Here is a 12,141-nt window from a genome sequence, read left to right as displayed (position 1 = left end):
GTACATTAAAGAGTAGCTCTTTTGCTCAAGAAAGTATGTTCTCACTGAAACAAGCCTGGACAGATTTCTGTCATACAGTAAATAACAGTATTGTGGACTTTAAAAATCTCCCCTCATTTTTCTCCTTCTGCTTTTTTCCTTAGTCTTCCTCTTGGCCTCCTCTTCTGATCATTCTACTCTTTTTCTCCCTTGCAAACAGTGTACTTTCCAAACTGTCCAAAATAACTTCTCAGCTACAAGCAATGGGAAGCATCACTTGATAACTAGCTTTACAAGGGTATCCAGCTACACACCATGTGGTTTCAATATCCAGCAGCATGTGGATGTTGTATTTGGGGGCTGGGGAAGGTTTCTTGAGGTGGGAATTTGAAGTAAAATATATTCTGTTTAAAAGTGTACTGATTCCCATGTATATGCATTTAGAATCGCCAGCCACTTATGAATCAAATCAGCAATGTTTCAAATGTGAACTTGACTCTGAGACCTGGAGTACCCACACAGGTAAGGGGCAGACAGGCTGTCAGCTTTCACTGTATCCACTTAACCTGTCTCATCATGTCTTCCTCCTTGATATCCTACGTAAAGTAACTTAGAAGGCCATACATAGATCTAGACCCACACGATGGAGGTCATGCCATTTGCTTATTGGTCTCGTCTGTTGCCTTTGTGATTCCCTCCCCATCACTGCCATTTTTATTGCCCATACAGTCAGCTACCATTATTCACACTGTGTGTTCAGTACTGAATTTCCCTGATGGCTGAGTATGTAAAGAACCTGCCTGCAATGCAGGAGACCACAGGGGATGCGGGTTCAGTCCCTGAGTCAGGAAGATCCCCTGGAGGAGGAAATGGCAAGATACTCCAGTATTCTTGCCTGGAGAATCACATGGACAGAGGAACCTGGGATACAATCCACAGGGTCACAAAGAGTTGGACTGACTAAGCAAGCAAGCAAAGTTACTACCAACACTGAATTGGCAAATAGTGAACCGTTGCTTCTAGGAGAAATAAAGTGTTCGGTTTCTTTGCGCCTCTTGTCACATTTTCATCAGTCAGTCCATGTGTGTTTCTGTTTGAGGACACCTTTTGTAGTATATATTGTTGATTCATTAACATCAAACTCAAAGCCAACAGCACCATAACTCACGCCTGAATGAAGCTCATCTAACTTACTTACAGTTTCCCCCACAAGGCACATCAGTCTCCTGGACTTGTTTAGGACACTAGATAGCCCTTCAGCACTAGTCTCAGGAACCATTTTAAACAGCAGAGTCACTGATGAAAAGCACAGCAGTGTGAAAAACGTGGAACTAAGGAGTCCACAAGAAGGACACTTGTCTGCAGTGTGAGAGCTGAAATGAGAACTGATGTCACCTCGTTTCAGCCATGGGTAGGAATGTGCATGTTGGGCTTCTCACATTTTTTGCTGTTCCACACGTATCCATAAATGACGATGGTGCTGTGAGTATTAGTTCTGGGGTGACAAGTACACGTTAGCGGGTAAGCCAGCCTCCAGTACCGAATCCATGAATAATGAAGTCAGCTGTGTACAGCCAAGATCCATAACCAGCCTGTCCCCCTCGCTGACAGCAAGCACAGTACCCCTTCCCTCATCCATCCTTCCCATCCACCCTCCATCCTGGCCTCTGTCACCCTCCTCTCCTTACGCAACTCCCTTTCTTTCTGCCTCCGTTCAGCCTTTTCTCAAGTGCTTGAAAGCCACCTTTCGGCAAAGTGACTTGGTGTCCCTTTAGACTTGAATGTCCCTTAATGAGCCTCTAAACTGCCATCTTCAAGGTTTCTGTACAGAGTCTTCTTACAGACAGGACTGATGTTATCTTGGGGTCCTGCAATTAATGATGTCCTCTCACAGTGAGTCTCCAGCTTATTGATAGTCACACTGAACTGACCCACATCAGTCATTGCGAGGGTTCCGAATCCTCACTGTGTGTACAGAACTCAGGGCTCACATTCTCCACCGCCAGTTGTTCAGCTCTAAAATGTTCTCTCTTTATTTTCCAAATAATGTTGCATGAGCCTGTACCCTCTGTTATCCTGTTTCTAACGTGTGGTTTCTTTTTTGATCTGTGCCCACCCCCACATCTTCCTCCGTGTATTGCCCACCCCCATTCCAGGCACCTATTAACGCCCAGATGCTGGCCCAGAGACAGAGGGAAATCCTAAACCAACATCTTCGGCAAAGACAGATGCATCATCAGCAGCAGCAGGTTCAGCAGCGAACCCTGATGATGCGAGGGCAGGGGCTGAACATGACGCCCAGCGTGGTGGCTCCCAGTGGCGTGCCAGCAACCATGAGCAACCCCCGGCTCCCCCAGGCAAATGCGCAGCAGTTTCCATTCCCTCCAAACTACGGTATGGGACCTAGACCCCCACCACCTTTCACCAGTCCTTTCTTCCCAGGGTCCCCTCACCGTCCAGGGTCACAGCTCTTTGTGTGGATCCCAGATGAACCTGGCTAACCAGGGGATGCTAGGAAACCTGCAAGGGCAGCTGGGGCTCATCAGGAGTCCCCGGGTCCAGTGCAGTGTCTTCCCATCTCTCAGCTCAGCCACTACCCTGTCTCCGAGCACAGGTCTTAATTTAAGAATAACCAGACTAGGTGGGCATGCCTAGAGTGCCAGTCGTGTGCATAAGCATGTACGCATGTCTGTGTTTACATCCATGTCTGTAAACACAGGTGCGTGTGCATATACTTGTACTTGAAAAGCTCTGAGTCTGCTTAGACAAACTGATAGATACAAAATGTTGAAAGACGTATATCCTTTAAGTGTTACAGAACTTCTATGACTTTATAAAAATAAAGGCTTCCCTGGTTGCTCAGATGACAAAGAATCTGCCTGCAATACAGGAGGACCCAGGTTTGATGCCAGGATAGGGAAGATCCCCTGGAGAAAGGATACTCCAGTATTCTTGCCTGGGAAATCACATGGACAGAGGAGCCTGGCAGGCTACAGTCCATGGGGTCGCAGAGAGTTGGATACGACTAAGCGACTAACACTTCCACTTTCAATATTACACCAAATCTTGAATGAATTGATAATTCTTCATAAGTGCCTTACAGAAACCACAGTGGACTAGCTCTTCATTTTCCTTGTATTGATTTATTGTTTAATGTCAATCTTAAGAAACAAGCATGCTGTGTCATAAACATTAATATTTGTGTGCATGTCATTCTCAGTTAATAATTGAATTATTGATAAAAGTTAAGTGCTTACATCAAGGTTAACCTTCGAAGTGACTCTCCCCATCTCCTACCAGAGTTCTCTGAAAACAACTACCCAGTCTTTGTGGTGCTTGAACCTCACATCTCCTATTTCTTTAAAGACACAGAAGGATAACGTGCAGCTTTTTTCCTGTGTGATCTTAAGTTTTTCTTTCATAGCTTATTAAAGTAGTCATTAAATATGCATGTTTTACAGATCTTCTAGGCAAAAATGGGATTACCTTAATGTCATCCCTGAGATTTTCTAACAAGCTGCCTCCTTTGTTTCCCAACTCTTCCTCTCTTTCTTTTTTTGATGATTTAAGAAAGTCTGCTCGAAGTTCTTTCTTTCCTTTTAATGTAAACACCAGTTGCCTCTAAACTGAACAAGCAGCTTACATGGAGTTTGTTTTTCTTTTTCCTGTTAATCTTATATAGTGCAAAAGTATCCCAGATACTTGTATAGTGTACAAGTAATTTTATATAGTGTACAAGTAATCTTAATCTATAATCTATAAAAGTATCCTTTATGAATACACAGCAAGCTAATCATGACTGCACTTACTTTTTTAAATTTTGTATTTTTTAGCCATACCATGTGACTTGTAGAATCCCAGTTCCCTCACTGGGGATTGAACCCAGGCCCTTGACAGTAAAAGTGGAGACTCCTAGCCACTGGACTGCCAGGGAATTCTCATGATCACTTATTTTTAAAAACATAGCTATCTCATCATACAATAACTTAATAAAAAAATATTCAAGTGTGTTGACTTTTTATAGACAGCCAAACTTTAAGCCAGTTTAATCCAATTGTAGTGACACAAAAACATTGGAAGACTGTTTCCAGTCAAAGAGAAATACATACATTTGACCCATTCTTGATTTGCAAGGGATATGGGGCAAGAATGGTGTTTTCTTTATCTTTAGTCTCAATGGTTAATATGTCTCCTGGGCACGCCTCTAATTACCATAGAGAACCAAGGTATGGAGACTTTTTCTTCATGCATTTTATCCCAACTTGGAATCTTTTTTAAATGTGTATAACTTACCAGCACAGGATAGGGTATTTGAAAGTAATTTTCTTTTTTTAAGAAATTTGTTTTTATTTGAAGGATAAGTGCTTTGCAATATTGTTTTGATTTCTGCCATACCTCAACATGAGTTAGCGATAGATGTACATATGTCCCCTCCCTCTTGAACCTCCCTCATGAAAGTAATTTTCTTTGTATAGTTGATTTGAATGTTCTCTTTTGTCCCCTGCCCCTATGATAAAACTAACAGTCTCCACGGGATTTCTTTTCTGTCTTTTAAGGAATAAGTCAGCAGCCTGACCCTGGCTTCACTGGAGCCGCCGCACCCCAGAGCCCTCTGATATCACCCCGGCTGGCGCACACCCAGAGCCCCATGCTGCAGCAGTCCCAGGCAAACCCAGCCTACCAGGCCTCCTCGGACATGAACGGGTGGGCGCAGGGGAGCATGGGCGCAAACAGGTATGCCACATGGCTGTGTCTTTTTGAAACAATCACCAGGCAGTCTTTCTATAGCCCACCTGTCTCTCTTCTGGATAGTTCTTCTTTGTTCAAGCAAACAATACCAAGTAAACCTCTGAGTAATAAGCCAATCTGCCTTTCCTAGGGCAGAAGTTAGCAGAATTTACCAAACCCTAGCTTAATATTTTTGCCTTGGGAGTAAAAGGAACCCCGCCCCACCCCCACCGCAAGAAGGTAGCACCCCCAATGTATGAGAGCAAGTGCTGTGGAAGGCAGTGGCCTGGAAGCCACCTTCTTACCATGTGTACATATTCAGTTGCTTCATTCATGTCCAGCTCTTTGCAACACTATAGCACAGCAGGCTCCTCTGTCCATGGGATTCTCCAGGCAAGAATACTGGAGTGGGTTGCCATGCCGTCCTCCAGGGGATCTTCCCAACCCAGGGACTGAACCCGCATCGCAGGCACGTTCTTTATCACTAACGCCACCTGGGAAGCCCACCCCCCATCGGTGCAAGTAATAAAAGCAAACAGAATCCTTGTCTGGTGCAGACATGAGAGTGCAAAGTGTCCCTGCAGACTTTGTCCACCACCCCAAAACGGTGATGCTGAGGACAGGCCAGAACGCAGTGACCCCTGCAGCTTGGCTGAGCCCTTCCCCTGCTGTCTCTGATCTCACCATCTCCTGGCCATCACCCTATGCCCCACTCCCCGGGTCCTCTCAGCCTAGGTTTATTCATCCTGCCTCCCTGTTTGCCCAAGGGCTCTAACATTTTAATTTTTCACTGTGTTTCTAGCATGTTCTCGCAACAGTCCCCTCCACACTTCGCACAGCAGGCAAACACCAGCATGTACAACAACAATATGAACATCAATGTATCCATGGCAACCAACACAGGCGGGATGAGCAACATGAACCAGATGACCGGACAGATCAGCATGACCTCAGTGACCTCCGTGCCTACGTCAGGGCTGTCCTCCATGGGTCCCGAGCAGGTGAGCACCCCAAGGAGAAACCACCCTCAGTTTCCTGATTGCAACTTTTTGACTGTTTCTGCTATTAAATGAGTCTTTCCATGTGCTTAACATCTGCCATCAACTCCCACATTTATTTTGAAGAGTGTTTCTTCACCTTAGCATCACTAGTGTTAGTGCAATTAACAGAAATACTTGATGATGAAATACAAAAGGATCCCTGACAGCTCAAAGATCTTTTAAATTATTTCTTAACTTTCTTGTCTTCTAAATTTTTATCTTATTTGAAGGATTTTGCAATATCAAAAAACGAGCGTCAAAAAATGGAGTGATGAAATGCACTTTCTTAAATAATTATATTTGGGGATTTTCAAGAACTGATGTTTTTTTCTCCTAAACATAAAACCAGGTGAAGGGAGCTCCCTGGCAATCCAGTGGTTAGGACATTGCTTTCACTGCTGAGGGTGCAGGTTCAGTCCCTGGTTAGGGAACTAAGATTCCACAAGTCGCGCAGCATGGCCAAAGAAGGACAGTGTGTGGGAAAGGATCATTGGTCTAATTTGCACTCAGAAAAGTAAACATGTAAAGACATAAGATATAACGGTCATCTGAGTTAAATTCACCTATTCAAGTCCATTTTAGTTCACTGATTACTAAAATGTCGATGTTCACTCTTGCCATCTCCTGTTTAACCACTTATGATTTGCCTTGATTCATGGATGGACCTAACATTCCAGGTTCCTAGACAATATTGCTCTTGTTTGTAAGAAATGGAGTAGCCGTCACAGTCAACAAAAGAGTCCAAAATGCAGTACTTGGATGCAGTCTCAAAAACGACAGAAGGATTGATCTCTGTTCATTTCCAAGTCTAACCATTCAGTATCACAGTATTCCAAGTCTATTCCCTGACTAGTAATGCTGAAGAAGCGGAACGGTTCTGTGAAGACCTACAAGACCTTCTAGAACTAACACCCAAAAACAATGTCCTCTTCCTTATAGGAGACAGGAATACAGTAGTAGGAAGTCAGGAGCTACCTGGAGTAACAGGCAAATTTGGCCTTGGAGTACAAAGCGCAGCAGATCAAAGGCTAACAGAGTTTTGCCAAGAGAACGCACTGGTCATAGCAAACACCCTTTTCCAACAACACAAGAGAAGACTCGACACATGGACATCACCAGATGGTCAACACCGAAATCAGATTGATTATATGCTTTGCAGCAAAAGATGGAGTAGCTTTATACAGTCAGCAAAAACAAAACTGGGAGCTGACTGTGGCTCAGATCATGAACTCCTTATTGCCAAATTCAGACTTAAATTGAGAAAGTAGGGAAAACCACTAGACCATTCAGCTATGACCTAAATCAAATCCCTTGCGATTATACAGTGGAAGTGACAAATGGATCAAGGGATTAGATCTGATAGGCAGTGCCTGAAGAACTATGGACAGAGGAACATTGTACAGGAGGCAGTATTCAAGACCATCTCCAAGAAAAAGAAATGCAAAAAGGCAAAATGATTGTCTGACAAGGCCTTACAAATAGCTGAGAAAAGAAGAAAAGCTAAAGGCAATGGAAAAAAGGAAAAATATAATATTTGAATGCAGAGTTCCAGAGAACAGCAAGGAGAGATGAGAAAGCCTTCTTCGGCAATCAGTGCAAAAAAATAGAAGAAAATAATAGAATGGGAAAGACTAGAGATCTCTTCAAGAAAATTAGAGATACCAAGGGAACATTTCATGCAAAGATGGGCACAATAAAGGACAGAAATGGTATGGACCTAACAGAAGCAGAAGATACTAAGAAGAAGTGGCAAGAATACACAGAAGAACTGAACAAAAAAGATCTTCATGACACAGATAAACACAATGCTGTGATCGCTCACCTAGAGCCAGACATCCTGGAATGTTAAGTCAAGTGTGCCTTAGGAAGCGTCACTACAAACAAAGCTAGTGGAGGTGATGGAATTCCAGTTGAGCTACTTCAAATCCTAAAAGATGATGCTGTGAAAGTGCTACACTCAATATGCCAGCAAATTTGGAAAACTCAGCAGTGGCCACAGGACTGGAAAATGTCAGTTTTCATTCCAATCCCAAAGAAAGGCAATGCCAAAGGATGTTCAAACTACCACACAATTGCACTCATCTCACACGCTAGTAAAGTAATGCTCAAAATTCTCCAAGCCAGGCTTCAACAGTATATGAACCGTGAACTTCCAGATGTTCTAGCTGGATTTAGAAAAGGCAGAGGAACCAGAGATCAAATTGCCAACATCCTTTGAATCATCGAAAAAGCAAGTGAATTCCAGAAAAATGTCTACTTCTGCTGTGCTGACTATGCCAAAGCCTTTGACTGTGTGGATCACAACAAACTGGAAAATTCTGAAAGAGATGGGAATACCAGACCACCTGACCTGCCTTCAGAGAAATCTATATGCAGGTCAAGAGGCAACAGTTAGAAAAATCAGAAAAGGAATACGTCAAGGCTGTATATTGTCACCTTGCTTATTTAACTTAAATGAAGAGTACATCATTTGAAATGCCAGGCTGGATGAAACACAAGCTGGAATCAGGATTGACTAGGAGAAATATCAATAACCTCAGATTCTCAGATGACACTAGCCTATAGCAGAAAGCGAAGAACTAAAGAGCCTCTTGATGAAAGTGAAAGAGGAGAGTGAAAAGTTGGCTTAAAACTCAACATTCAGAAAACTAAGATCACGGCATCCAGTCCCATCATTTCATGGCAAATAGATGGGAAACAGTGACAGACTTTATTCTGGGGGGCTGCAAAATCATTGCAGATGGTGACTGCAGACATGAAGACGCTTACTCCTTGGAAGAAAAACTATGACCAACCTAGACTGCATATTAAAAAGCAGAGATATTACTTTACCAACAAAGGTCCATCTAGTCAAAGCTGTGGTTTTTCCAGTAGTCATGTATGGATGTGAGAGTTGGACTGTAAAGAAAGCTGAGTGTTGAAGAATTGATGCTTTTAAACTGTGGTGTTGGAGAAGACTTGAGAGAGTGCCTTGGACTGCAGGGAGATCAAGCCAGTCCATCCCAAAGGAAATCAGTCCTGAATATTCATTGGAAGGACTGATGCTGAAGCTGAAACTCCAATACTTTGGCCACCTGATGCAAAGAACCTACTCACTGGAAAAACCCTAATGCTGGGAAAGAGTGAAGACAGGAGGAGAAGTGGACAACAGAGGATGAGATGGTTGGATGGCATCACCGACACAATGAACATGAGTTTCAGCAAGCTCCGGGAGTTGGTGATGGACAGGGAAGCCTGGCTTGCTGCAGTCCATGGTGTCGCAAAGAGTCAAGCAAGACTGAGTGACTGAACTGCACTGAAAGACAAGACTGTTTCTAATATGATGATCTCTGTTGCATTTCTATATAGAATGCAAATAAAAATTAATTGTGAAGGCAGCCTGTGTATTTATAGGGGCTTCTCAGGTGATGCTAGTGGTAAAGAACCCACCTGCCCATTCAGGACACCTGAGAGATGTGGGTTTGATCCTTGGGTCGAGAAAATCCTCTGGAGAAGAAAATGGTAACCCACTCTAGTATTCTTGCCTGGAGAATCCCATGGACTGAGGAGCCTGTCAGGCTACAGTCCATGAGGTCGCAGAGAGTCGGACACAAATGAGAGTCTGAGCACAGCACATTTTCACGTTCCTCCACACTCCCTCCAGAACTTGCATGTGGGAGACTAGATAAGGGAAGTGGCCTTCAGTCCTGGTAATTCTGCTCCTAGAAACAAAGCAGAAGCTTGGTGGGTGGCTGCTCCCCCGTAGGCGTATGTGTGTCTCTCCAGATAAAGCCACGTCCTGTCCTGTCGCACTCAGGTGAATGACCCTGCTCTGAGGGGAGGTGGCCTTTTCCCTAGCCAGCTGCCTGGAATGGACATGATTAAGCAGGAGGGAGATGCATCACGGGTAAGAAACAACAGAGAAATAAACCCGTGGCTGTGAATATTCCATAGACTAGAATTGGCACAGGCATGTTGTCAGCCAGTAGACTGAGGAGAATTGTGTAATATGGACTTCCCCAGTGGTCCAGTGGCTAAGACCCTGCCCTTCCAAGGCAGGAGCCACATGCTGTGCAATGCAACCAAAAGAAGAAGAAAAAAAAATCTAATTTTATTGGATATACAGTGATGTTTGTGTAATTTTTTATTTAAGCTCATTTTAATTGAGCTGATGGTGGCAAAACACTCATTTTGCCCCAGAATGGAATGATTATAGCAAAGCAAAAAATGAAATACCAAAGAATTAATCATGTTAGCACAAACTTTGATTTCTTTTTGTTTGTGAATTGTAATGTTTGATTTTCAGAAGGATGAAGAGGAACTAGCTTCTAATTGTTCTCTCTTCCTTAGTTAATCTAAGTTTATTCTAAGGGGAAGCCTACTGCAGGTCAGATGGTGCAGGGCATTCAGAAGATCTAGGGGTGGACCTTCCCTGGTGGTTCAGTGGCTAAGACCCCACTCTCCCTTCATTAAGCCTAAGTTTATTCGAAGTGTTCTAGATTTCTTTTTATTTAAGCAACAGTCTTAAAATCTGATCTACATTATTTCTTTATCACCTTAAACACTTTTTCTAAGAAGAGTGATATTACTGTGTCCAACGGGATCTTGAAACAGTAGAACAGTTAGTACTGAGAACCCACCTGAGTTGGGAGCCTGGTGACAGGCCTGTTAGCAAGAGGAAGGACTCTGAACAGTTTGGCACAGGTGAGGGGGCCTCTTATGGTAGAAAATGTTGTCCCTAGCCATAGATAACTATTTTCAAGTTCTCTCTTAAGTGAGAAAATGTAGAATTGATGTTGAATTTCCTACAAAAACAAACAAAAAAAAGTGAATGTAACCTTTGTGATTGGCGTTATTTAAAATGGCCAAGTAGTCTGATGTTTTCATGCTGGGCCTCAGGATGGTTTTACCAAAAATTCTGAGGCATCACAACTTTCTCTTTATTTTCCTGCAGAAATACTGCTGACACTGAAGGTAGCTGGTTGCTTCTTTCTTCAGCTGACTGGGCTCACTTGCTCAAGACACTTACCAATCTGGAGAGTTGCGTCTCTTCGTTTCGACCCAACCGACCTGCCATCCAGCCCTGCCCGAGCAAGATGGGCTGACGGGCCGAGTCCCTCGGCTCCTCCTCCTGGAGGAGCCGCCTGTCATGTTGACAGGTGGCCTGCAGCTCGCGTCCGGACAGTTGTCAGTCTGTTCACTGCATTCACCTTAGTGCAACTTAGATCTCTCCTGCAGAGTAAATGTTGACAGGCAGACTTCACACCCTTGTCAGATTGAATGTATCTAAATGTATGTATTTAAGGAAAACAACCCATGCTCTTGTTCTCTTCCTGTCTGGCTCCAGACACTGGTTTCTTGCTTTGTTTTCCCTGGCTAACCAGTCCAAACGATTAAGATTTCATCTGGGGGAAAGAAAAGATTAAAAAAAAAAATCAAACTAAAGATGTTTTAAGCTAAGCCTGCCTCTGGGATAAGCAGGACAGACACCATGGACCATGCCGTATGTACAGACATGCCCAAGAGGTGAAGACCAAGACATCGTAGTTGTATCTTTGTAGAAAGTTCTCAAGACAGTGTTGGAAAGCATTTCCAGTTCCTGAACAGATGAAAAAGAGCCTGTGGAAGGGCTGTTAACAGTAACAAGTCCTTCTTCCTTTTTTTTTTTTTTCCATTTCTTTGATTCAAACCAAACTAGTTCGCCCAAATCATGAATCAAAAAGAAATTGATTTCCAAATTCAATTTGCTTTAGATCCATCAGAAGCTTGAATCAGCGCCTCTTCTTCCATCTGATCCTTCCCTTCCCTCTCTGCCTGCCCCATTCTCCCCACTTTTTTTTTTGTTTTAATAAAAGTAACAGAAACCAGGTAAGCCCTTTATTATTTCCTTCCATGTTTTGCCAGCCACTTACCAGCCGCTAACTCTGAAATTCCAGAAAAAAATGCATTTACTGGAAGGAGAGGAACAAAGTTAGTACTCGAGACCCATCAGACTTTGGACACCTGCCCGGGAAGTGTGTTCATTCTGTTCCCCGCGACACTGGCCCTCCACACAGGAGAAAACCACAGTGTGCTTAAAATTGACCGCAGGCATCAGGACAGAGTTCACCTCCGCCATGTGTCTTTTATTTTGTTTTTTTTTTAGCAGTGCTGACTTAATAAGCTGAAGTTTTGTAAGGTACATAAAATCCAATTTATATGTAAACAAGCAATAATTTAAGTTGAGGACTTAAGTGTTTTAATTGTGTAATTTTTTGTGAGGTATACATATTGTGGAATCGAATCCAAAATGAGGTACTTCAGTGTTACAATTAGATATCTTCATAGCAGTGTCTCCTGAAAGTGTTTTGTAAAGGCTCTCAAGGCCTCGATTAGACCTGATTTGTAGACTTAAGACTTTTTATTTTCTAAATCT

At 43.2% G+C, this 12,141-nt stretch overlaps 1 protein-coding gene across 2 annotated transcripts in view; it reads left to right on the top strand.

Moving 5' to 3' along the window:
- The window catches only part of NCOA2 (nuclear receptor coactivator 2), a 281,147-nt gene extending 269,320 nt beyond the window's left edge, over positions 1-11,827 (top strand). For both annotated transcript variants that reach the window (XM_052651443.1, XM_052651442.1), the window contains 6 exons: positions 424-501; positions 2,136-2,373; positions 4,536-4,713; positions 5,510-5,708; positions 9,544-9,633; positions 10,681-11,827. In XM_052651443.1, coding sequence (XP_052507403.1) covers positions 424-501; positions 2,136-2,373; positions 4,536-4,713; positions 5,510-5,708; positions 9,544-9,633; positions 10,681-10,692 — 795 coding nt within the window. In that variant the 3' untranslated portion in view covers positions 10,693-11,827. The remainder of the gene's footprint in view (positions 1-423; positions 502-2,135; positions 2,374-4,535; positions 4,714-5,509; positions 5,709-9,543; positions 9,634-10,680) is intronic.
- The last annotated feature ends 314 nt before the right edge of the window (positions 11,828-12,141 follow it).

Source organism: Budorcas taxicolor, chromosome 14 (assembly GCF_023091745.1).
Source record: "Budorcas taxicolor isolate Tak-1 chromosome 14, Takin1.1, whole genome shotgun sequence".
NCBI lineage: Eukaryota > Metazoa > Chordata > Mammalia > Artiodactyla > Bovidae > Budorcas > Budorcas taxicolor.
The sequence above is the reverse complement of the archived record's forward strand: the minus strand, read 5'-3'. Positions and strand labels throughout refer to the sequence as shown.